General features: G+C 41.5%; 2 protein-coding genes across 4 annotated transcripts in view; both read left to right on the top strand.

Annotated features, from left to right (window-relative positions):
* GPT2 (glutamic--pyruvic transaminase 2) overlaps positions 1-14519 on the top strand; it is a 34592-nt gene extending 20073 nt beyond the window's left edge. For both annotated transcript variants that reach the window (XM_026675904.2, XM_026675903.2), the window contains exons 5-12: positions 3228-3361; positions 4807-5050; positions 5697-5776; positions 7317-7453; positions 8391-8565; positions 10278-10433; positions 11161-11273; positions 11376-14519. In XM_026675904.2, the coding sequence (XP_026531689.1) occupies positions 3228-3361; positions 4807-5050; positions 5697-5776; positions 7317-7453; positions 8391-8565; positions 10278-10433; positions 11161-11273; positions 11376-11466 (1130 nt within the window). In that variant the 3' untranslated portion in view covers positions 11467-14519. The remainder of the gene's footprint in view (positions 1-3227; positions 3362-4806; positions 5051-5696; positions 5777-7316; positions 7454-8390; positions 8566-10277; positions 10434-11160; positions 11274-11375) is intronic.
* Positions 14520-15342: 823 nt separating this feature from the next.
* On the top strand, positions 15343-25793 carry LOC113417486 (borealin-2-like). Of its 2 annotated transcripts, none has more exons than XM_026675905.2 (10): positions 15343-15498; positions 16966-17094; positions 18213-18265; positions 19903-19963; positions 20968-21044; positions 21630-21688; positions 22704-22811; positions 23701-23824; positions 24708-24794; positions 25540-25793. In XM_026675905.2, the coding sequence occupies exons 1-10, from the start codon at positions 15363-15365 to the stop codon at positions 25585-25587; spliced, it is 882 nt and encodes a 293-aa protein (XP_026531690.2). In that variant the 5' UTR covers positions 15343-15362; the 3' UTR covers positions 25588-25793. The 2 variants fall into 2 exon arrangements, with proteins under 2 accessions (XP_026531690.2, XP_087827632.1); XM_087971506.1 differs by having other exon boundaries at positions 16930-17094.
* Positions 25794-26002: the final 209 nt, after the last annotated feature.

The following is a 26002-nucleotide window of genomic DNA, read 5'->3' as shown; positions in this document are numbered from 1 at the left end:
AATAGGAGCATTGTTGTGACATTGGTTGACCCACCTTTTCTGCATAATGTGCTATATGTCCTGGGTGATTTTTAATTGATGATCTGTAATGGTAATTTTATCCCCTGGAGTGGTTCCTCCCTTTAACACATCAAACAGGGGTTGAGCATGTGTGTAGTGATGCCAAAATAGGGACGGGTCCAATTAATAGCCCCTAAATATTGTTGTAATTGTACGAGGGATGTCTACACAATGGCATCACGTGTGGATGGACTGAAACTTGTATATCAAAATTTAAAAAAAGAAAAGCAAGAAGGGAAAGGTGTCCTAGGCACTCTTTTCCAATATTTTACAAGGAGAAGAAGAAGCAAGGGAGAAAGGAAGAGATGAGAGGCCTTAAGCAAAAAGTTCTCCAGAGATAATAGACAAATTCCACTGAAAAAGGGATTTCAGAAAGGCACACAAGACCGCATTTCTACACCTACATCCAGAAATAACCATAGAAAACTGGAAACAACATGCAATTCAAAATGTGACAAAACACTCAGTATAATCTAGTGAAACCTTTGCCAAGAAAAGGAGAGTACTGTAATGAAACAATGATTTAAGACATGGGATGTGGGGGGTGGAAACAATCCCGGAAAGCATAAGTGTTTCCACAAAGGCATGATATCTAACCGAAAGGGGTAAAATGTTCAAGACATAAATAATTGTCAACATCAATGATTAGACTATGTTATCCCAGCGAAACCTTTTGTGAAATGAAAGATCTGAAGTAGGAGAAGGGGGAACACTGCAATGAAATAATGATCTATAATATGTGATGTGGTTTAACTGAAAAGCAATGCACCAAATGTTCAAGACACAAATGAATATCAACACTAATGAATAACAATACTGCACAATTTCAGAATGCACCAGATAGAATCCCAGTGCAAATTATGTGTTCTATATTAAGTATTACAAATATAGGGGAAAGAGTTAAAGGCATCACACTCCATTCAGTGCACAGGAGAAGTTTTTCTTCAAAGAAGAAACTGGAAATAGAACAAAGAATAACAAACTATGATTCGAATTGAGAGGAGATAAACAAAATAAAACCGAGAAAATTCAAAAGAGAGGAGAAGCTATGTAGAAAATTGAAAATGCCAATAAGATGCCAATGGTATGCAAAATGCCAATGGTATGCAAAATGCCAATGGTATGCAAAATGCCAATGGTATGCAAAATGCCAATGGTATGCAAAATGAACACGAATCTGAATCTGTGTCTGTACCAAGAGTTTTGACCTGGGACTGAGCAACTTTCAGAAAAGAGATTTTTTATGCTTTTATGTTTTGTGTTTCTGTGTATCCATGTTCTGCATGTCTTTAAAAATTAACAAAGTTTGTTAAAAAAGAGAGAGAGGCTGAGAGTTTTGAGGAAGGATAGAGCAGATCGGGAACCACAGAGATTCCTTTGAGAAGGGCATGAGGGTGAGATTGTAAGAGCAGTTTTATCGGAGAAGAAGGAGGCAGAAGGAGGAAGCTGTGTGCTGACAGAGATGGGGAAAGGATATGAACACATCTTCTGCCATTGATAATTCATACACAGTGGATGGTATATGGGCAGCCTTGGGAGAGGGCTAGCTGCCGGCCCTCTACTGTCGAGCATCTCTGCTGGCGGAGGGCTTTGCTGCCCCCGCCGGGGCTCGACATTGTGATTTAAAATGACCAGGCTTCCCACAATTGTAACAATTACCAGATGGTTTATTACCTCTGGTGATAGCTGCAGCCATCATTTCGGAAGTGTCTAAAGAGGCTTTACTGAGGGGTTTTTCAAGAGAGCCCCTCTTTAAAAAGGAAAAATTTCGTTTGGTTGATTCTCTTAGTTCCTCAATGTGCAATTTCTGGTCCCGAGAGAATCCTCCACCCATACTCACGAAGGGATCCACGGCGATCGCCTGCGATCGAATCAGGGATGAGGTATACCAAGGCTATGCCAGCCGATGAGTATGGATGGTCCAAAGACGTACCACCCGCAGATGATCACGTCGGGTCACCAGTTATGGTGGTCTCTCATGAATGAAGACACTGAGGCAGTCGCCTTGAAGCCAAATCGGGATGAGAGCACAGGGCAAGCTCTGACACCCTCTTTTATTAGAAGCAATCTTTGTTAACGCTTTGCAATTTTTTGTTAGTGTGTTGTTACAAACTCATTACATCACACAAAATACCATATGAGAATACAAAGCTGTAAAGTTTAAGTTTGCTACAATTCTGGGTAAGAAGTGGCAACATTTCGACCTTGTCCTCGCCTCGTGTTACAAACAACTACCAGAAGGCCCGTTGTCCTTGCACGCCGCGAGGAAACAGATAGCAATTCCCACAGACAACCCTGACACAATAATGTATATGCTGAGGTATGTCGTGTCTTCATGTCTGAGAAACAAGTCCTGTTTTTATTCTTTGCATGTAAGGTTGAGCCTCCTGGGATTATTGGAGATGCTTTGATCAATGCATCTTGTCATTGATCACCCTGATATCAACAAAAAAAAAACACCACCATGTACTATTTTGATATGAGAAAAGGATGTCATTGCTCCTTGTCATTATGGCAGGGCCATGTTTGGTAAATCTTTCCTGCAGTAAAATAGTTCCAAATATATTCCAAAATTCCAAGATCCAGACAGCATCATAGAGTGCACAGAAAAGTTGAAACACTCACAAAAGAAATATCTCGGGGGGTCTGTTGTTGTTTTTTAAAAAAGCACCTTACAAGATATAATTGAACCATAAAACAGAACATCAGCTTTCTCCAAATTATTACTCAAAGCTCTCTGGGTCCCTGTGTGTCCTGGGTATATTTTTATTCTGTTTGTTGTAAAGGACCAACTTTTGTTCTCTCACTAAGAGGAGTGTGGGAGAACTGTGACTGTGAGGGTTCTTAGTGCTCTCTGAATTCGGTGGTTTCTTGCAGACGTTTCATTACTAAACTAGGTAACATCATCAGTGCTCATAATGAGCAATGTTTGACCTCAGCTTGAAGTGACAAACGTACCGTTTGATCTGTTTTGGTTTCAAGGCAGAGACAGAAGGATGGGAGAAATCTGACTCAGATTTAATCTTTATTCTTTCTCAATATGTTAATTGATGAAAGAGTTTATTTGATGGGCAGATGTTACAGATAGAGGGTTAGGAAACTTCTTAGAAGAATTTCCACACATCTTTCGGGGGTTTCGAAAGCTGGCATTTTCCTTCCTTTCACAGGTTCGTACAGCGCCAGCCAAGGAGTCAATTGCATCCGTGAAGACGTAGCGGTGTACATTGAGCGGCGAGATGGCGGCGTCCCTGCAGATCCAGAGAACATCTACTTGACCACAGGCGCAAGTGACGGCATTGCTGTAAGTGGCATTGGGAGCATCTTCTGATGTTTGGGACCAAGGACCCAGGTTTATTCAGACCGAATGAAAGAACCTGAAAAGAAATGCTCAGTCTAGTCTGCTAAAGGTAGAAATCTCTTTCTCGTCTGGTCTCAACATTTCCTCCCCTTTGTTTGGGCTGTAAAATTCTGGCTGTAAAGATCATCCAGACTGCAGTTCTGGATGACTGCCAGGAGAAAACCCAATTTTCCCCCCATGGTTGGGTTAGAGGTAACCTTCAACTTGTAATCGGTCACTTAACAACTTGAAGTTACATTAACATACAAGTACCGGTAATTCTCAAACAGTTCCTTTCCTGCATCTGGCTGTTTTTGCTACCTTAAACAAAACAAATGACACGATTAAAATGCCATCACCTGGCCCAGTTTGGTATTGCAGGTAGTCCTTGACTTACCACAGTTCCTTTAGTGACCGTTCAAAGTTACAACGGCACTGAAAAAAGTGACTTAGGACCGACTTTTTTTCACCCTTGCAACCGTAGCAGCATCTCCATGATCAAAATTCAGATGCTTGGTTATTGACTCCTATTGATGACGGTTACAGTATCCCTGGGTCTTGCAATCACTTTTTGTGACCTTCTGACAAGCAAGGTCAATGGGGAATCCAGATTCACTTAACAACCGTGTCACTAACTTTTTTGATGGCTGATAACACCCAGAGGAGTGGTGGGGGAAAGCGGGATCAAGGGTGACAGTGAATTATGTATCTCAGAGTTGGCTATCTGTCAGGGTTCCGGCAGTTACTCCAATGAAATCATGAGCCTTGAGCCACACTCCCAAAACTAAAGGGGATTTATTTGAAGGTAACATTCTACATCCAGCATTTACCTGGGCGTAGCCAACTCTGAGACACGCAATTCACTGTCATCCTTGATCCTGCTTTCCCCCTCACTCTCTGGGTGTATCATCCAACGAAAAACATCCATAGCTAAGAGTCATCAATCATGCTCTCCAATTAGATTTTTTGCACAGCCAAAGCTTCAGTCATCTAATCAGTGTTTGAAGAAAATATGAATGAAATGTACTTTCGATTCCACACTGCCACCTGCTCTTTGAAACTCCCCCCCTTTCTTTCTGTTGTCAACTACAAAACGTGTATACAAAATGTTTTTTGAGTTGACATGCAATGATTCGCTTAACAACTCTGGCAAGAAAAGTCGTGAAACTCATTTAACAAATGTTTCACTTAGCCATAAAAAAATTTGGGGCTCCATTGTGGTTATAACTTGAGGACTTACCTGTTCAGTATTTCTGGATCAGCAATTCTACTGATCCAGCCTTTTCAAGATCTTAAAGTTCTTTTCTGGTTGATTTTTTTTCTAACTCCGAAATATACTCTTGTGTATTCAATGCAGTTTGAGAAGCAAAGGAAATTCTAATCCAACTTATCTTTCCTCCATCTTCCAGACCATTCTCAAGATCCTCGTCTCTGGGGGAGGAAGAACCCGGACCGGAGTGATGATCCCAATTCCTCAGTATCCTTTATATTCTGCTGCTATTTCCGAATTGGATGCCATCCAGGTAAACTATTACCTGGACGAAGAGAACTGCTGGGCCCTAGATGTGAACGAATTACGCCGCTCCTTATATGAAGCCAAAGCGTATTGTAATCCCAAGGTCCTTTGCATCATTAATCCTGGAAACCCCACAGGTGTGCAAAACTTCTATGGGTCTGCTCTTCCCACTTTTTCTGTGTCATTTCTCTATGGCCTGGTTGTAGTAAATAATGATGTCTGTGTACAGGCGGTCCTCGAGGTACGACCATTGTTCAGCCAACATTCAACAGCGCTTAAACATGGTGGTGATGACCGGTCTTCAGAGTTCTAGTCACCCCAGCATCTCTGCGGTCATGTGATTGTGTGCAACTGGCTCACACTTACAACATTTGCAACTTTGCCCGCTGGCTTCCCCAGAAAGTCATTGGGGAAGCCGGCAGGAAAGGTCACAAGTCCATAAGATAGGTCTCCCTCACCTACGCAACTTTTCCCAACCATTCTGCACTTGTGCTAGCCATTTGCACACACTCCTCAAACCCTCTCAGAGCCTCGCCACATCTCCTGCGCATCCTTCCCAACCCTCGCCACACTTCCCTTGTGCATTCCCTCACGCTGTCCCCCTGCCCCTCTTGCTGTGCATCCCTCACAACCTTGTGCACCCTCCCTAACCCTCACATCAAAAGCGAAGACAGATGCTCTTTTGTTCTGGAATGAAGAAATGATTGACGTAACCTCTGTTTCATTGGAAAAGAGGAGTGGTTTGAATCTTTTTTTCCCCCCCTATTTCTTCCTGAATTTCAGGTCAAGTTCAAAATAGAAAATGTATTGAAGAGGTGATACACTTTGCATGGGAAGAGAAGCTGTTTCTTTTGGCTGATGAGGTAATGAAAATATTCAGCTTTGTAGACAGCAACATATTTGGAAATTGGAGAGCACCTATTGCTGTGATGTTCTCACAAAATGGCCGTCGGGATCAGGGGGGCCGATCACAAAACTGTCAGATACTAAAGGACAAGCTCGATACATTATTTGTCCTAGAGAAATGCCTCATCCAATCCATGAAACCTATGGAGGGCCTATTCCTGGGCCTTCCATATGTTTCATGACCATTCTTGAAGAGCCATGGTGGTGCAGTGGTTAGAATGCAGTACTGCAGGCTTACTCTGCCAATGTCTGGAGTTCGATCCTGACCGGCTTGAGGTTGACTCGGCCTTCCATCCTTCCGAGATTGATAAAATGAGGACCCAGATTGTTGAGGGTAATAGACTGACTCTGTAAACTGCTTAGAGAGGGCTGCAAAGCACTGCGAAGAGGTATTATAAGTCTAATTGCTATTTCTGTTCTTAGAAAATGAAAATTGTGTGGTTTAGTGCATATTTACTTGCTGATAAGACTCTCATGAAACTCCGAATATTAGAGTCTGGGACTTTCTTTGGAGCACAGTAATGTTTGTATTTACATTCAAAGAACTTTTTAAAAAAATCAGAAAACAACTCTGCTGGGTATAAAGAGAAGATTCCATGACATAAAGAGCATCAAGAGCTCTAGATTCTTCCCTGCCGAGTATTAAAAAATGATGTTATAATGTAGGAACCTACAGGTAGTCCTCAACCTATGAATGCTCACTTAGTGACTGTTCGAAGTTATTACAGTCCTCCTGAAAGATATTTATAACCTGGTTCCTAAGGACGAGGCCTCCCCGTGGTCATTTATCCACTGTCAGGATTCTGGCAGTTACCCCAATTAAATCATGAGTCTCAAGCTAAACTTCCAAAACTACACAGGATTTATTGGGAGTTAACATGTCAGCATGACCTAGGAGTAGCCGACTCCGAGACACGTAATTCACTGTCACCCCTGACCCTGGTTTTCCCCCACCCCTCTGGGTGTATCTTAATTCATATTCTCCAACAAAACACGTCCATAGCCAAGAGTCATCAATCATGTTCTCCAATTAGATTTTTGCACAGCAGAAACTTCAGTCACCTGGTTACAATCTCTGAAAAACTATGAATGGAATGCACTTTTGATTCCAAGCTGCTGCACTGCTCTTTCTGTTGGCAACTATAAAACAGCCATAGAAATGTTTTATGAGTTGACATCCACATTGGGACGCTGAGTAATTGACCCATATTTAGAGTAGAGTAGAGTAGAGCAGAGTAGAGTAGAGTAGAGTAGAGGCTTTAGAGTAGACATATCCCACAATCATGTGACCGTAATTTATAGCTTTTGCTGAAACTCAGCATTTAGTTGCCCCATAGCAAACAACAGGTGTAGGTAATAGCCATGGTGATTCGCTTACCGCCCGCTGCAAAGCAAGGTCGTAAAATTGCATGGGTTTTGTGTTGATGAGCTTTGGGTAGGTTCCCTTATGGTCATAAGTTGAGAACCCCCTGAAATCCTGTCTTTTCTGGGGTGCAGGTGTATCAAGACAACGTTTACTCGGAGAACTGCCAGTTTTACTCCTTCAAAAAAATCCTTTATGAGATGGGACCCGATTACTGGAATAATGTCGAACTCGCTTCTTTTCATTCCACTTCCAAGGGCTACATGGGCGAGTAAGTTTCAACGGTCGAGGATGGAATTGTAGCAGTGGTGGGATTCAAATTCTTTTGCTACCGGTTCTGTGGGCATGGCTTGGTGGGCATGGCAGGGGAAGGATACTGTAAAATCTCCAGTCAGAGGTGGTATTTGCCCGTTCTCCAAACTATTCAAAATTTCCGCTCCCGGTTCTCCAGAACTGGTCAGAACCTGCTGAATACCACCTCTGAATTGTAGCTGTGCAATATCCATTTACTTAAATGGGTTATTTTTTCTATCAGGGCAACCTGGTCTACCCAATTATGGGACAGAGCATACTGCTTCCACTTTCATCTCTCAGCCCCAATCCAGGAGCCTTCGCAGGCCAGTGGCTTTCGCCACAACCTATTTTATGTTAAATTTATATTTGTTTCTTTGTCGGTAAATATAAATTTAATCCATTTACTGAATCACTTGCCGTGGCAAGGTCAATCCCTCACTTCTTTCGTATAAAAGGGGTGTGGCTTGAATTGCACAGGTGTGGCATGTCGATTTTTGTTAAAAAAAAAAAAAGCTACTATTACCAAAACAAGTAGCACCTTATATTATTTGGGTACAGTAGTATTTATAGGGAGTTGATTGGAGATTATTAATGCTCTGATGGTTCAGATAACTTAAACCTTAACGATAAAGGGGAAAAAAAGAATGTTTATGTCCATACGAACTCTGAATTTTTTTAAAAATTCTCTGCCACAATGCATAACCCTGGTTTATATGCCAGCCTAATCCACCAAGCAGCTGCCATTCCTTTCTCAGAAGAAGATTAAAATTGGATCCTGCATTAGCTGTAGACTTTATAGGTTGCATTTCTGCCACTGCGAGAATTTCATGCTGGTTTTTCTCACCCTCACGTTTCCTCACCCCTTTCTCCTTTTCTTCTCTTTTCTGTTCCTGTGGCTTCTGCCTGGTGTTCAGGTGTGGCTACCGAGGCGGCTATATGGAGGTGATAAACCTGCACCCAGAAATTAAAGGGCAGCTACTTAAGCTCCTCTCTGTCCGTCTGTGTCCACCCGTCTCAGGTCAAGCTGCTATGGATGTTGTCGTGAACCCTCCTGTTCCTGGAGATGAATCCTATGCCCAATTCATTAAGGTTTGTTCATATATTTGAGATGTTTTCATTTTACTGCCCTTCTTAAAGCTCTTGAACCTCTGGCAGCCAGAAGAGATAGATGCAAATTAAAAATACACCAAGACAAAAATCACCTTTTTGATTTATCCAATTTAAGGATTCGTCTCTGATCCATTTTCCAAAACTGAATTCCCTTTCCATTTTCAAACATCTATTTTAGTTTAGTTTAGTTTTAGTTTACTTTATTATCATTGCACCTCGTACAATGAAATTAAATACCATCTTCAGCGTACATTGTGACTATGAAAATAAACACAAACTCACATCCTTCACATTCTACACGTTGAATTGAAAACCCCTGATATTGCATTCATATAGCACTATACAGTAGAATTCAAAAGAGTTACTGCCCTGGGATAGAAGCTGTTTTTCAGCCTATTTGTCCTTGTTTTTATTATTATCCTGTACCGTCTGCCAGATGGTCACAGTTCAAAAAAAAAAGGGGGTGTGTGTGCCCAGGATGAGATGGATCTTTGAGAATGTTTTGAACTTTCTTAAGGCATACTTTCTATTTAAAAACAAAGTAGCTAATCTTCCATTCATCCAAACTTCCTCCATCTGGTGCCTTTTCAAATTTGCCTTTGAACTTAACTTTAATCATTTCCAACCAGTATGTGAGGATGCCAGACCAAGAACATGTACAATTGTCTGAAGGGGGTAGGTAGTGTTTAAACACACTGATAACAATGTTTTCAGTGGTAGTTTCTGGATTCACGCTGGAATCGTATATGATTAGACTGGACTGTAAATAATTTACACCCCTGGCTGGTTTCATACAGGAACCCAGATAATATTTGACAGAAACAGTGCCTAACAAAACTTAAGAACTGAAGGTAACTGAAGAATCAAGTCAAGTGTATTCTGGGCAATTTTATGTTACAATAAACTATCACCGTTGATTTATGTCCTCCTTGCAGGAATATTTTTTTGCTTACTCACTCATTTATCCTACCCATGATTTCTTTAGCTAGTGAGATACAAGGTACTGAATCTAAGAAGCTTCTTCTGTTCTCCAGCCAAGCAAATGCAGATTATGGGATGATGGAAGTTTAGATTTAGAGTGTTTGGTGTTCTCTAAGCCTGGTGGGTTTTTTTTTTTTTGCAGACATTTCATTCAGTGGTGGGATTCAAAGTTTTCTACTACCGGTTCTGTGGACGTGGCTTGGCTTGGTGGGTGTGGCTTGGTGGGCGCAGCAGGGGAAGAAAACAGCAAAATCCCCATTCCCTCCCCACCCAACTAACCTGCTTTCCAGCTCCGTTCTCCTGGGCAGGGCAACCAAAGAAGACCCAGCCAATCAGCTGGGACTCAATGGGAGGCAGAGGAGAGATGGGGTTGGAGGGGGCCAATCAGAGGCGGTATTTGCCGTTTCTCCAGAACTACTCAAAATTTCCACTTACCGGTTCTCCAGAACTGGTCAGAACCGGCTGAATACCACTTCTGGTTTCATTGCCAAACTAGGTAACATCATCAGTGCTAGCAGAGAGTGGCATCTGCTCTCATTTTATATACCAAAAATTTAGATGGAGGGAAATTTTAGATGGTGCTGAAAACCTGAAGAACTGATGCTCTCTAAGAAATAAAGGAAGAGCTGTAGAAGAGTGCCAGCTGGTTTGAACTGCCCAGTTGAGGTGTCCCTCTGTGTGACATTCTTTCACTTTTCCTGACAACACAGGAAAAGGAGTCGGTCTTGAACAACCTCGCGATGAAAGCCAAACTCACCGAAGATTTGTTCAATCAAGTGCCAGGGCTCCACTGCAATCCACTTCAAGGGGCCATGTACGCCTTCCCACGGATATTTATCCCTGCCAAGGCCATTGAAATAGCAGAGGTGAGAATGCCTTGTCTCTCTACAAGAAATGCTACTGCAGCTGAAATGAAACGGGAGCTGTTCTCCTGCTTTAGGTAAAACATGTGTGCATTACACTAAGCCACGGTTGTTTAGCTGCATCTCCTTAATGGAACCAAAAGCTGGCTGAGTTTGCACCTAAGATATACTTTATGTGTTTTATTGCCTGTTTCACTTATTAAGCTGCATTATGGGGGTGATACTATCCATGATGGGAATGTGAGCCTAGCATTGGAAAAGCTGGTTTATCAGCTGGATATCTTATGTGTTACCAAATAGCTCTACTCTTCCAGTAAATGAAAAGGTAGTTATGTTTGCTTCTTGGAGAACATGCTTTTAAACAATAGGATATATCTGTTCTGTTCCGTTCTGTTCTGTTCCGTTCTATTCTGTTTTCTATTTTATTCTATTTTATTTTCTGTTTTATTCTATTCTGTTTTCTATTCTACCCTATTCTGTTTTCTATTTTATTCTATTCTGTTTTCTATTTTATTTTATTCTATTCTGTTTTCTATTTTATTCTGTTTTCTATTCTATTCTATTCTTCCTATTCTATTCTATATTCCTATTCCATTCCATTCTATATTTGAACATGAGAACATTCAGATTTAAGTGTTGCAGAATAGTGTGGCATTCAGAAGCAAGCACAGCAATTTGAAAAGGACTATGTGATTAGCAATTAACTTCCTTTCACTTCAAATTACTCCAGGCCCATCAAATGGCTCCCGACATGTTCTACTGTATGAAACTTTTAGAAGAAACTGGAATCTGTGTTGTACCCGGAAGTGGGTTTGGCCAAAGAAAAGGAACGTATCACTTTAGGTAGGTTTGACCTTACAGATGCTCTTGTCAAAGTTACTATGGGATTCTTCCCCTGTAATTTCCACAAAATATTTATTCAAGTACCTCTTCTTTTCCTTCTAGGATGACGATTCTCCCACAAGCCGAGAAACTAAAGATCTTATTGAAGAAAGTGAAAGATTTCCATATAAATTTTCTGGAGGAATACTCTTAAAATAAAGACTCTTTTTTTTTAGACTGTATTTTTGAAAGTGTATTCAAGCCGCAAGAGAGAAAAATATGCTTTTTAGAGGGGGCTGTCTTTTTTTTAAATCAAATTCATGGTGGAATTACAATTACTGGAGCTTCAGTTTGATAGAAAAGACTAGTAAAATACTGGAACAAACTTACAATAATAAGATGCGGGAAATGCGTTAAAAGATTGATTAATGCAGTCATTGGTTGCAAAGTGGGATGTTGCAAAATTTGCCTTTGTCCCACAGTATGAAAGCCAAACTTGATTAGGTTGGATGTTTGGGTGTTGATAAACAATCTTCTATGCTTTTCTTTCAAAATAGAAGATACCCACATTTTCAAAAAGAAGATACACAAAACTAAAGGCATAGATGATTTTGCACTCTTCTGGTCAAGCCTGTCTATGGGAGTTAGACAGAAATCTTTTGCAAATAGAAGTATTGCAATCTTTGCAATACTTGCAATTTTTCGGGATAAAACAAGAGGCCCAAGATTTTGTTCTGACCATCAGAGAATGAACTGAGTGCCTTTTGAATTCCTGACGAGATTGCCTCCACATGTAAAATACAACATTTCTCTTCTTTGATCAGAAGAAATCTCATGTTATCTGCTTTCAAGCAGGGCTGGGAAATACATAGAAGGAAAGGAACTGGAAAGAGACGTAGGGGACTATAACAATACTTAAATTCCTACCTAATTTTAGCCAGCTGTTTCCAAGATAGAATTAGTGGGTCTAAGCTTCCTTTGGCCTTGATGAGTGTGAGGTCTTCAGAAATTGGGAGGCAATGAAGCAAAAGAAGACGACGACGGCCTTGTTGGGGTATTGGATTATATCTTTGCACGGTAAACACAAGTTGATAATAGAAGAACATTTGCACATTTGTTGATTTTCTTGATCACTGTTCTTTATGAAAAGGTTTCTGATTGCTCTTGAATAATTGTAAAGAGGCCAATGTAGACAAGATTGAGCAATAAGAAAGGGTCCAATTTGATATTGCCTCCATGAATATTCAGATGCCTTCAGATCTGTCTCTTGAATTTAAATTAGATATTAGACTGGGACTTGACTTGGAAACTTACGTCTGCTTCAAATGGTGATCCTGGTTGTCGAATTTCAACTGATCAAAGCCATTCATTCAAGTCTCTTAATTGGGTAAATGTTTGATATACTAAAAGGCCGATCTGTGGATAACCAGTTCTTTGTAGCAGTACATAAAAACACAAATAATGGGATAAGATAAGAAACAGAATGCTTTTCACATGACAAAATGGGATCTTGCTTGCTACTTTGATCCTTGTTTCATCTTAATGGGATCCTCTTAATGGGATCCGACCCTACAGTAGAAGGAAAAAAATCACATGGAGTTTCATTAATCAGTTGAATTCCAGAAGAAGAAAAGATTGAATGTCCTCACCTTAGTGAATTCATTAAGGTGCCAATCTCCAAGGATAGTTTGAGCTTCTTTTTCCCAGATTGCTTCACTGAAGGGCTCTTTGCAGTGGTGGGATTCAAATTCTTTTACTAGTGGTGGGGGTGGCTTGGTGGGCGTGGCAGGGGAAGGATATACTGCAAAATCCCCATTCCCTCCCCACCCCACTAACCTACTTTCCAGCTCCATTCTCCTGTGCAGTGCGACCAAAAAAGACCCAGCCAATCAGCTGGGACTCGGGAGGCAGAGAATAGATGGGGGCGGAGCTAGTCAGAGGTGGTATTTGCTGGTTCTCTGAACTACTCAAAATGTCCCCTATTGGTTCTCCAGAACTGGTCAGAACCTGCTGAATACCACCTCTGGCTCTTTGCCAGATAAGACTGAAATAGCTATTAAGTGTGGTTTTTAAATACCTCTTCTCAACCTCTAAGACTTCTCTTACACTTGGGTATCATAAAATAAGATTTAGAATGGCTTCCTACCTAATGATCTTCAGATACTATGAGAGTTACAGATTTAACGATCTGAAGGTTTCTCATATTGAAGTTTGCCATGTTAGTTGAGTTGTTACAACTGATATCATAAATGTACCATCAGTACTCAGAAAGTTTCAGTCTTAACTACTAAGATTATATGTTATTTTGAGTGGCTGAGCCATTTTCCAAAACCTTCATATCAAACATCTTTTCCATTGGAAGTTGCTAGCTACACTATTTTCTTAATGATTATTATGTTTGGTTGCGAGTAAGTTCTGTTGAATTCTGAACTAACCTTAGATTATACTAAAAATTACAATTGGCTGGCTCTTAAATCATATTTTATATTTTATTGATGGCATCCATTTGTAAGAGGATACCAGTTCTCAAAGCAGTGGCAATTCCCCCCCATCGTTGCCATATACTACATGACATGTATGTAGTCAATCAGTCCAAGAGAATGTTAAGCTTCATCTTGAGCAGTTGCAATTAAAATATATATTTTTGTAAGTAAGTAAACATTTTCATATGGTACGGATGGGAAATAAGCATTTGTAGTCTTTCATTTTTTTATTCTCGTGTTAACTTTTTAATGCTACTGAAAATTATGTCAAGTTTACATGTTTCTAAGTAATGTTTTTACAGAGATATTTCTTTTCTTTGTATTTTTAAAAAATGGGAAGTAGTGATACTTTTCATTTACTTCTAACTGTAAGACATCAACTTCTAGTTTTCCTCGTGTTGGGAGCTGTATTTTATGGTGCCTCTTGATTTCTAACATTTTTGGGTTTATTACATCTCTGAATTTGGTGCATAATATAAGCATTGTTAGGGCTGATTTATCACATTTGTCATTACTGCAAGGAAATTAACAGTCCACTTAATTGTCCTTAGCTAGTGATGGCCATTTTCTTAGATCTGCTTCCAAGCTTTGATGGATACGATCCTCAAATAGTTCCAAAATAATCAAACTATGGGAGTTGTTTCATTTTTTTATGCCAAGAACCATTACCAAGGCAAGCTAACATTGTGATGGTCTAAGTTTGTTTTTCCTGCCTTCTGATGTTTTTCATCCTGTTCTCGGGTGACTTTTTAAAGATCTTTACAAATAAAAGAGCTATTATGAACTGTGGAAGTCATTTACTAATTTGCATGATGTCGGATAACCCTGGTTCACGCATCATTAGCCAGGGCAATGCTTAACCATGGTTGGGCTCATATTGATCCATTTTCCAAGGCAAAAACAAGGGAACCTCATTAAATGTCTGAGGTCATTAAACACCCTAACATAAGTTGGGATCCCAGATTGATAAAACTGTTGGTTGGATTTGATCAGCAATCAGGTGCATTATATGAACTAAGAACTGAATTCAGGGAACCATAGTCAGGTGGCTGTTTGCAACTCCAGCTTAGGTGCAAAAGCTACACGAATCGCTATATACGTTAACCTTGGTTGCTTTTAACTTTGGTTCCTTCCAAGTTAGGTTTGGGTCGTTTGCAAAGCCAGCCAGTTTGCATCAGCTTCTGATCCTACGGGCTGCAAAACCCAGACAGAACACAGTAACCAGGTTTAAAGCATTGCACGCAGATAATAGGAACCCCAAGTCTGACTCTAGTTAGACTTTCAGGTTTAGGGGTCGGATTGTGAGGAGGGAGTAATGTAGCTGCCATTCTCTCCCCCCTCCTTTGTCTGTTGGCCGGGCAATCTGAATTAGCAGGTGCAGAACTGCCCCCATCCCAGCTTTTGGGAGGGGGGGGTGTTCAAAAAAAATCTAGCCCACCTGAATCTCTTTGCGTTGCTTCTACAGCCCCAAAACAAGCTCAGTTGGGAATCGCGCCTACTACCTCCCCCCACATCAACCCCCTCTTGGGGGCGTGTCCACGGGGCGGGGGCTGGGACTCTATAAATATCCCCCCCAGTTTAGCCGGTCCCTCTGCGTTTCTTTTGGAGAGGCATCGGTTCCTTCTCCATGGCGTTCAGGAAGCAGCTGGAAGCCTCCAAGAAGCGCAGCGCCGACTCCGGAGTCGAACCGGATCGGAGCGTCTTGAGCAAAGAGCAGAGGCACCAGCGGATCAGTCTCTTTCTGCAGGATTTCGACCACCAGGGTGAGGCTTCAGGAAAGGGGCGCCTCCCTTTGGGGTCATTTCATTCACACCGTTAGTCTCCCTCTCTCTGAAAGGGGTGGGTGGGTGTCCTTCCATTTTCCCCAACCAGGATCTTCAGAGGTTTTTGTTGAACTACTACAAGAACCCTTCTGCTAAGACCTCGGAGTCGTGGGAGTTAAAGAGTCGGGCATCCCATAACTTGGCAGGAGAAGTTAGGAGATCCTGTGATCTCCTCATACTAAGCTAGGGTAGAGGTAGGGTAGAGTAGAGGTAGAGGTAGGGTAGGGTAGGGTAGAGTAGGGTAGGGTAGAGGTAGGGTAGGGTAGAGGTAGAGTAGGGTAGAGGTAGAGGTAGAGTAGGGTAGAGGTAGAGTAGGGTAGAGGTAGAGTAGAGGTAGAGGTAGAGGTAGAGGTAGAGGTAGAGTAGAGGTAGAGGTAGAGGTAGAGTAGAATACTTTATTGGCCAAGTGTGATTGGACACACAAGGAATTTGTCTTGGGGTAAATACAACATGGTTGGTTAGTTTTGGCTTCATACTGTGTGGGAACTTCATCCCTGTGATTAGTAGATTTCAGATTTATGGGTTTATCCTTGGAGGGGAAGCCCTTGCCCATTGTGGTTAATTCAGTAACCCCTTCATGCAGTGGTGGTATTCAATTTTTTTTCTTACTACTGGTTCTGTGGGTGTGCCTTGGTGGACATGGCATGGCAGGCGTGGCAGGGGAAGGATACTGTAAATCCCCATTTCCATCCCACCCCACTAACCTGCTTTCCAGCTCCTTTCTCCTGTGCAGGGCAACCAAGAAAGACCCGGCCAATCAGCTGGGACTGGGGAGGCAGAGAATAGATGGGGGGCGGGGCTAGTCAGAGGTGGGATTTGCTGGTTGTCCAAACTACTCAAATTTTCCGGTTCTCTAGTACCTGTCAGAACCTGCTGAATATCCTCTCTGCCTTCATGGATGGTGCAACTGGCTGGGCATAATGTGGCTGACTTCGTCTTGAATGAATCTTGTTTGTAAATCAGGGTTAAGCGAACTAGATATCACATCCTCCCTCCCATCTATTTCCTTTTGCTTCACCTTTTTTGGTGGGGGGAAAGGTTGACACACTTTTCAACTCCTACTGAGTCCCTGGTGCTCTTGGTCAGCTTTCTTGCTGAAATTTCAGCTGAGTAACACCTTTGGTGCTGAAGGTGTTCCCCAGTTGAGTAACAAAATGTCTGCAAGAAAACAATCAAGTCCAGAGAGCATCAAGGATGTCCCAGTTCAACCCTCAGCTACATATAGAGCCAAGGGTTGGTCCAACCTTGGCCACTTTAAAGACTGGTGGACTTCAACTCCCAGGATTCCCAGCATGGCCGGCTGGGGAATGCTGGGAGTTGAAGTCCACAAGTCTTTTAGTGGCCAAGGTGGGACCAACTCCTGATGTACAGCATTCTCTTTTGTTGGTACCCATTTCTCTGTTCAAGCAAAGGAACACCTACAAGAGATGAAGAAAGAACTGGCTTCGCTTCTGCAGATGGCTGAGAAGGCCTTCCAAGTGGAGCTGCTGGCTTTGCCCCCAGACATGAGAAAAATGAAGAGGAAAGACTTGTTGGGTGAGCCTTGGGCCTTGCTGCCTACCCTGCTTTTCTCCCTTCTAGACCAGCCTTTCTTTTCCTGAAGCAGGGCCAGCCCATTTGTAAAGTTTGCAGAGCCTACTTTGGTGTTGGTCTTCCTAAGAATCCTTCCATATCTGTGAGTTGAGACGAAGTGGCATAAGAGGAAGGGACCTCCCCCCTCATATCTCAAGGCAATGTTCTCTTCTCACTGTGACCCACTAAAGGAGAATGACTGGCTCCAACCCACCCAAGAGTGTTTCCATGGCTGAACGTTTCTCCAAACTAATAACTCACAGATTAATAGATTTAGAATGGACCTTGTAGGTAGTCCAACCCCCTCTCCAAGCAGGAGACCCTACACCAGGGGTCTTCAAACTTGACAACTTTAAGACTTGTGGATTTCAACTCCCAGATTTCCTCCTCCAGTCATGTTAGCTCAGGAATTCTGGAAATTGAAGTCCACAAGTCTTAAACTTGCCAAGTTTGAAGACCCTTGTCCTACAGGTGGCAGTCCAGTCTCTTCTTGAAAGCTTCCAGTGATGAAGCTCCCACAACTTCTGAAGGCAACTTCTGTTCCATTGATTGATAGTTCTCACTGTCAGAAAAATTCTCCTTATTTCCAGGTTGAATCTCTCCTTGATCAGTTTCCATCCATTATTCCTTGTCTCGCCTTCAAGTGCCTTGAAAAATAGATTGAACACCCTTCTTTCTGTGGCAGCCCCTCAAATATTGGAACACTGCTATTGTGTGTCCCCTGGTTCTTCTATGGACTCATCTGTTTTTTTAAAAAAAAATAAAACAAGCTGGACATGATTTGCCACAGTTTTCTTCTGGGTTATCTTTTTGACTTCCCATTCTTGATTCTAGTCCCAGAGTTTCCTGTCCATGCTTAGCTTTTTGAGGTTGAGCTACATTCAACTAAATATGGCTACATCTACAGCAGGTGCTAAATTTCAATCTCTAGTGGTCTTTGCTGCTTATAAGCCTGCTTGGATGCAGATCCTGAGAATTTGTGATTCTCAGCTCCAGATATTTCTGACCTGTAGGAGGCAAGTCACTTTTGAGAGTGGGCAGCCAGCTGCATTAGCATGATGGTTTAATCTCGGTTCTTTCAGATCTCAAAGAAGAAGATGCAGCTGCAGCAACAGCTGTCGCCACTCTGGAGGCAGTAAGTATCTGCCCAGTATATTAAAACATTGGGAATGGGATTGGCAGTCTTGTTATACCTATACAAATTGGGAGATCTGTGATAAATTGGTGGGGATGGAAATAGTTCTTCTATTTATATACTATTAAAACTCTCTTGTCTGTAATGTTTAACTGGGTGAAACTGTGCATCTTAGGGCAACAATTTTTGAACCAAAATAGCTCAAATGGGCTAATTTACAGAATCTAGGAGTCATAACTGCAGAAAAAACAATTACTATCAACCTGCCTTCCCTCTACACTGCACGAGTCAAAAAGAGGGCTGTGAAAATATTTATAGACCCCTCACATCCTGGACATAAACTGTTTCAACTCCTTCCCTCAAAACGACACTATAGGGCACTGCACACCAGAACAACTAGACACAAGGACAGTTTTTTCCCCCAAACACCATCACTCTGCTAAACAAATAATTCCCTCAACACTGTCCAACTATTTACAAAGTCTGCACTACTATTACTGTTAATCTTCTCATCATTCCTTATCACCCATCCCCTCCCACTTGTGACTGTATGACTGTAACTTTGTCACTTGTATCCTTACAATTTATATTGACTGTTTCCTAGTATGATTTGATTGCTTATTGTACTCTATGATTATCATTAAGTGTTGTACCTTATGATTCCTGACTCTTGACGAATCTATCTTTTCTTTTATGTACACTGAGAGCATTTGCACCAAGACAAATTCCTTGTGTGTCCAATCACACTTGACCAATAAAGAATTCTATCTATGTGTTAAATTGAAATTTTGGCAAATTTTATAAAATATTTTATGGCATAAAATGATTGAAGTATCTGTGACATAATACACAATGACAAAAAAAAAAGATTTTCAGGGATGACAACTCATGTTTGACTGTGCTACACAGTTCAATGTGGACTATAGATAGTCCTTCACTTACGACCATCCATTTAGTGACTGTTCAAAGTTGCAACGGCACTGAAAAAAATGGACTTATGACCGTTTTTTCACACTTTATAACTGTTGGAACATCCCCATGGTCACATGATCAGAATTTGGAAGCTTGGCAACTGACTCATATTTATGATGGTTGGAAGGCTCATACAATCACCTTTTGCGACAAGCAATGTCAATGGGGAAGCCAGATTCACTTAACAACCATGTTACTGACTTAACAACTGCAGTGATTTACTTAATGACCGTGGCCAAAAAAAGGGCTGTACAATGGGGCAAAACTCCCTTAACAAATGTCTTGCTTAGCAACAAATTTTGGGCTCAGTTATTGTCACAAATTGAGGACTACTACCTGTACTTTTGAGGCAGATGCATCTCTGAATATCTTCCTAAATTTTTAAGAAATTTTCCAGTACATTAGAAGCTCTGCCCTTGTTGTAGCCACTGAGCAATCTGGTGAGGAAATATTTCTGAAAACTTGACCCAAGGCGTCATGGCTTGTTAAGTAACACCTGTATCTCTTGTCATTTCTTCCAGATATGGAACTATGAGCAGGGTCCCGAAAGCTTAATTCTGATTATTTACATAGCTAGAAATTGCTCATTTGTACCTAATCTGAGTAAAGGAACCTGTGTGATGTTAGTCTTAATTTTTCCCCTTTTCTCCCCAATGTCTCTAAAGAGTAACTGTGGCGTTGGAAACCTGCACAATCCCAGATTAATAAGGACAAACAGCAAGCGAGGTAAATCTGAAGTGCTCCTCCTGGTACGAAAAGAAATTATTTTCTGTGCTCTTCTCAAATTCTTCTGTACTGATCCTTTTTGGAGCTGAAGGGAGTAATGGTATCTTAAGACCTCTGAAAGGCACCAACAGTTGCTTGATTCTAGTTTCTTATCTTGGACAGCAGCCAAATCAATGGACCTTTGTTTCTTGACTTCGTAGTCAAGATCTACTTGCTGAGAAGTTCTAAAGAACTTGGGAATGCCAGGAGCTGCTCTTTTTTTGTAAAAAGTTTTTTTTATTTTTTTACATCTTAAAAACATCTTTTTTAGTGAACAGCATGATTCCAGGTTTTCACATTTCCATACAGACATAACCCTGGTTACATATTCATCTTTCACCTTTGATTTCATATCCTATCATTACATTACACATTTTCTATGAATTTTCCCAAGTACTTTTCTCAGACTTATTTTATATGTTTTCCATTCATTTCTTAACCTATTTCTTTTTACTTTAAATAATTCTCATATCTTCATATTCATTATACTTTATAGTTTTATCTGTCAGGTTTGCAATTTCATTGCATATTCTTATTTCATCATTTCAAAAATTCCATCCCAATTCAAACAGTTCAAAAAAAAATTTCCCCCATAATTACCAATTTGAGTGTACCACCCCTTTACCTTATACATCATTTAATTAACTCCTCTTTAATTCCCAATCATAATTGTCTTTTTAATTATCATCTAAAAAAATTAATAACAATGAACTGCCAGGAGCTGCTTTAAAAGGGGATCAAGAGAGCACACTGATCATGGAAAGACCATTTGAACCCATCTTACCATAGTTGTAGTGCAAAAAAATGGCTGTTTATGAGGGCCACACCTATGTCAAAAAAAGATTAGCTGCGACTGAACCCTTAAGGTCTAAACTTGAAACCTGTTCAGTCATTTTTGAAGCAGGCACAGCTGTACTCGTACCCATTGTTAGTCTCTTAACTCTTGACCCAAATGTCCTTTCCAGTTAAAGTCACCACAATTGTGGAATATAAGGAAGCAGAAGATGAACAGGGGATGCAAAGCAAGAAAACATCTCAGAAAGTAAGTGGGAAAAGGATAATTGTCCATTCTGCTTTCTTGAAACCTGTTTTCTTTGCAAGTTTGAAGGCACCTTTGTACCAGGTTTGTATTTCATTCGTTGGTATTCATCTGGCTAGCGTCCTGTTTGGAAAATGAAACAGTATTTGCTGTGTGAGCAAGAAGGCGACAGCAAGGAGCCTGGGCGTGGCTTAGCTCAACTGTTCTGTACAAAAGCTGCTTGGTGCTGTGAAAGTAAAACTGAAACTCCTCTCCTCTGCTTGTGTTTTGCATTTGGAACAGATTTTTTTTCAGGCGGGGAGAGAGAGTAGAACTCCTTAGCATCAGAGGGCGTTAATAATAATAATATAGGAAATACTAATGCTCTGATGGTCATTTCTAAAAATCCTTTCTTAGTGAGCACCTAGAAGCCAAGAGGAACATACATGCCAAATTTCAAGTTTGTAGGCTTTACGGTTCTGGAGATTTTGTGATGATGCATGAGGGGTATTTTGCAGATAGATAGATAGATAGATAGATAGATAGATAGATAGATAGATAGATAGATGATAGATAGATAGAAGATAAACTGCTTATTTTATCTTGCAGGTATTTAAAACTAAGTCACTGACTTCTGCCATCACGGATAAAAAAGGTATTCTCTGCAGGTAAGAGAAAGTTGATGTTTTCAAGTCATCCTGTACTTAAAAATGAAGGTGATTTGTCCACTGAGATGGATTGATGAAAAAATGACACCACTAGATGGCTGAGGTCCTTGGCAATATTTGAGGGGAGAGACTAAGTGTTTAGCGCATCGGATGTCCAAAATTGGAGAGGAAGGGAACCCTCTTAAGGGGAAAATCTCAGTAATGAAGCAGTAAGGAGTGAGCATGACTTGATTGCCAAAGATGCAAATGGACTTTTTAGCAGAGGAATGAAAATATGGAAAAGAGGCTGGTGGACAGATAATCAGAATTTGTTCTGGACTGGAATTTTCTTGTAGCATTTGTCTTAATATGTATCATAAGCAGCTTTAGGCACAGGCTGTCTTTTTTATTTTAATGGAGGTGAATTTTAAGCATCAAGCTGATAGAATTTAATTTAGCTGGAATGGCCTTAAAACCGTTGAAGGCTAGGGGTCTTCTTTTGCAAAAGCAAGTGGCTCGGTTAAGAAGTTACAAGTTGCTTGCAGGAATCCTTTTGGGTTTCAAGCAAAGAAAGCCAGCTACTGTTTCTATGCAGATTCCCCACTCCCCCAATTATTTAGGTCTTAAATCAAGTGCATCCTAGTTGTATTTGCAGGAAGGTAAAATAGGAGCAATCATAGGAAGAAATATTGGGTGTGTATCATCATCTTCTTTTAATAACCCCATAATCCCTTGTGGGGTGGAGTCTGTGCAACTGAATGGAGCTGGGTGTTTACTGGCCAGATGCCCTTCCTGTCACCAATGTGGAGTTTTGTTCAGCAGATATATTCTCATTGTGGAGAGAGAGAGAGGAGAGAGAGGGAGGGGAGAGAGAGAGGGGGGAGAGAGAGGGAGAGAGAGAGAGAGATCTGCCTCTACCTAGGATAGAACTCACAGTCTTGATTGTGAGGCAAGAACTCCACCACTAGGCCCCCACACCACTCAAATATTGTGTGTGAGTGTGGGAAATAATTCAAGGACTGGTGTCTTCCCTCAGGTCTGCATCTGTGTGCTCCACTCCAAACATGAGACGCATCGAGCGATCGGCTTCTCTGCGCGAGCCACCCAGATCTACTCCCAGGTTCACCGGCTCAGGCTCTAAAAGGTCAATATTGCGGGTTTGTTTTAAAGGACAGACTCTGAACAACTTTTAAAGCACTAATTGGACCTGCGGAGAGGCTGTATGTCTGCTTCCAGAGTTGAAGGGCTCTCCACCTACGCTTGAGTCAGCCCAAAATGACCACCGCATGAAACGGATTGTTCCCGTTGCCGATTCCCTACCCTGCTTGTCTTCCTTCCGTTTCAAGTCATTGTAGCACCCAAACCTGCCTCCCCAAAAAGATGAGCGTATTGGAACTATCCACATCTGGAAGATGTCTTTGGATGCTGTCAAAATAGGGTGTATGGGCACCAGTTCAGCAAAGGATAGCTTGAGCCCATTGACCCCAGGTGGGTAGAGAAGAGGAAGGCAACGTCACTACGGCGCACAGCAGAAACTAAGCGATCGTGGGGGCATTTGTGCTGTTGTCAGGTGCAAGAAGGGGGAAACCCCCCCCCCGTGTTTTCTGAATGGATCCATCTCTGATCCATCTCTCTATTTGCAGGTCTCTGGGGATCCTTTGGGGGAAAGCTGCCCTCTGGGTGTTCAGGTGACCTTGCCTGCTCTGGGACTTGGGGGACAAAATGATCTGATGGCAGTGCCCTGACAGCCTAGAAATAGAGGAACAAAAGCATGGCTGCTTTAACAAACTGTCTCTTTAAAGCAGCTGCACTTTTTTAAAAAAAATATCTTGTGAAGCTACCTGCTTGTGTACATTGTGTTTGCATATATGGAATTGGGGAGCAATACATTTTAATTCTATACCTACCTACTTACCTATAACTGGATGTATAAGTACATACAGTTGATACTTGCAGCCTGATCTTTTTGAAGATATTTCAAAAACTCAGACCAAGCTCTTTTTGTCTACCCTCACTCATTTTTCTCTTGCTAGATTTTCACAGAGGGGGCTCTCCACAGGACCGTCTCAGAGAACTCAAGCTTCAAGTCTTCGCAGTTCTTCGATGCCCCCTGAACGATCCCTTCCTTTTGTCAACATACCACTGACCGATGGGCAGGTATGGCTCTTATGGGCTTTGGCTGTAGCAGAACTGGCTTTGCTTGATGGGAGTATATATACATAGATGGATACACGTCTCCATGTTCTGATTATTGCATGTTAAGAAGCTGCATGAATCTGGTCATGCCATGCCCCTGTCGGAGTTTAAATCCAAGGAGGAACACGAACAGCTGACAGGGAGTGGGAGTGTGGCTCCATTGGCTGTGGAGGAAACTGGGGAAGGGCTAAGTCTGACTGGGCAGAGCAGGGGGGAGGTAGAACAAGGGAGAGGGAGTTCAGAGGAAGACCCAGGCCCACCCCTTCTTCATCCTAGGGCACGCAGGAAGGAACAGATAAGAGAGCAATGTGGGTTGCGGGGCTTACGGGGGAGGAAAGGGCCCTGATTCCCTTCATTAGCCACACCTGGGAATGAGAGTTTAAAAGAGATGCAAGCTGAGTGCGACGTCTGCTGGGAACAAACAGTGAGCTTATCTTGTGTTGACTTTGGTATCTCCATTCCTGGCATCCTCCCAACCATGTTGAATTACTGCTGTTCCTTCACATCGAGAAATCTTTCTTTTGCCCTGCCAGACTAATTACCTCATTTTGCCTTGATTGGACTTATAGTTGGCTTTTCCACATTGACTGTGCTTGTTGGGAGCCAGCTGGAAAGTTGGAAATGTCAATCAGGCGACCTTGGAATGCTGTGACCATCATAAATGCGTGCTAGTTTCCAGCGCCTAAATTTTGATCATGAGACTGTTAGATGCTGCAACAACCATAAGTGTGAGGATTGGAGGGTTTTTTTTAGCACCATCATGACTTTGGTTGCTGAAGGAAAAGTTGTAAGTTGAGGATTACCTGTAGGTACATTCCAAATGGCTTCTGGTTTTTTTTTTCAGACTCTTTGCTCATCCGGGGATGACATCCAAAACATTGATGTGCAGCTGTTAAATAATGACACCGTCCAGCACATCCACACCCTGGTGGTAAGTGTTGGAAGCAAAGTATTTTGAGAAATGGCTGGCTGTCCCCCTACATCTATACTTTTGGGAGAATTGTGGAATTTCCCCTCTTCAGAGGGCTTCTCTTCAGCTGTGGTCAGTTCTGAGCTGGTCTGAATCCCTTCTCTCCAAATGGTGAAAAGTAGGAAACTTTTTCAGCCAAGCGATATATAGGTAACATTGAGAGCCTGTGATGGATACTCACACCAGTTGCCATAGGTAGACACCAGCAATTCTGCAAAATGGCAGCTGGGTTGAATTTGGCAAACTGGAAAACTTATTTTCACCTTGGACATAAATAGGAGCTTCATCCCATAGTATTCCCTATTCTTATTCTTATTTAGAATGGGTCTGCCAAGGAAAAAAAAGGAAATTAAATCATTGGACTGGAGAGATCCACGCTGTGGGTCTGAGAAGTGAGGCTTACGAGACTGTTCAATTCTATGCCATCAGGTCAACACCGATTTTTAGTGGACACATAGACTTTCTTCAGGGCGAATAGACTTGAATAGAAACAAAGATGACATTAAGGATAATCATTTTGCTAAAAGCAGCTTCCCGTTTTGTTTGGGCATTAAATGACATGGAATAAGTTCTACCCTCACATAAAATCCATTCATTTATCGTTTTTGAAATACCAATCCACCAAAAACCAGGAATAACCCCCCCCAAACTGATGTTTAAGAGTTCTAAAGAGATACTTAACACAAATTGCTTTTTCCTTCCTCAGAACCAGCTGACTGCCCTTTGTGGAAAAGCAACAGTTAAGTCAAGTTGAAGAAACAGATGGCAACTTTTCCTGCATCCCCTTCATGTAAAGAAACTCCTTGATATAGTTAAAGCAGAAGGCAACTGGTTTTAATAATTTATTGCATAATAAACTTGGTCTATTTCTCATTTGGAAACACTTGAGTGACTTGACATTTGAAGAAAAGGCCCTTATTGGGAGACTGAAAATAAAATGGTTATTTGCATCCATTTCCCCAGATCTTGAGTTTATGCCTGTATCAATACAGGAAACATTAAGTGAATTTAGCTAAACATTTATTGAAATGCTTGAAGCTGCTCTTCCATTAGAATTAAAAATGGAAGAATGCACTTTGAAGTTCTGATTGGGTTTAGTTTTTGTCACCTTGATGAACAGGTTGTAAAATTGCCTGATTGGTGAAGGTGTATCCCTCTTGGTCAAAAGT

Source organism: Notechis scutatus, chromosome 9, assembly GCF_049901735.1.
Source record: "Notechis scutatus isolate UNSWTSFEM ecotype Mainland chromosome 9, rNotScu1.2, whole genome shotgun sequence".
Taxonomy (NCBI): Eukaryota; Metazoa; Chordata; class Lepidosauria; order Squamata; family Elapidae; genus Notechis; species Notechis scutatus.
This window is presented reverse-complemented; position numbering and strand designations above follow the sequence as displayed.

Coding starts and splice junctions, on each gene's coding strand:
- LOC113417486 (XM_087971506.1), top strand. CDS start 15,363: ATGGCGTTCAGGAAGCAGCTGGAAGCCTCCAAGAAGCGCAGCGCCGAC. Junction 17,095..18,212: donor GAAGAGGAAAGACTTGTTGG/GTGAGCCTTGGG, acceptor CGGTTCTTTCAG/ATCTCAAAGAAGAAGATGCA. Junction 22,812..23,700: donor ACCGGCTCAGGCTCTAAAAG/GTCAATATTGCG, acceptor TTCTCTTGCTAG/ATTTTCACAGAGGGGGCTCT.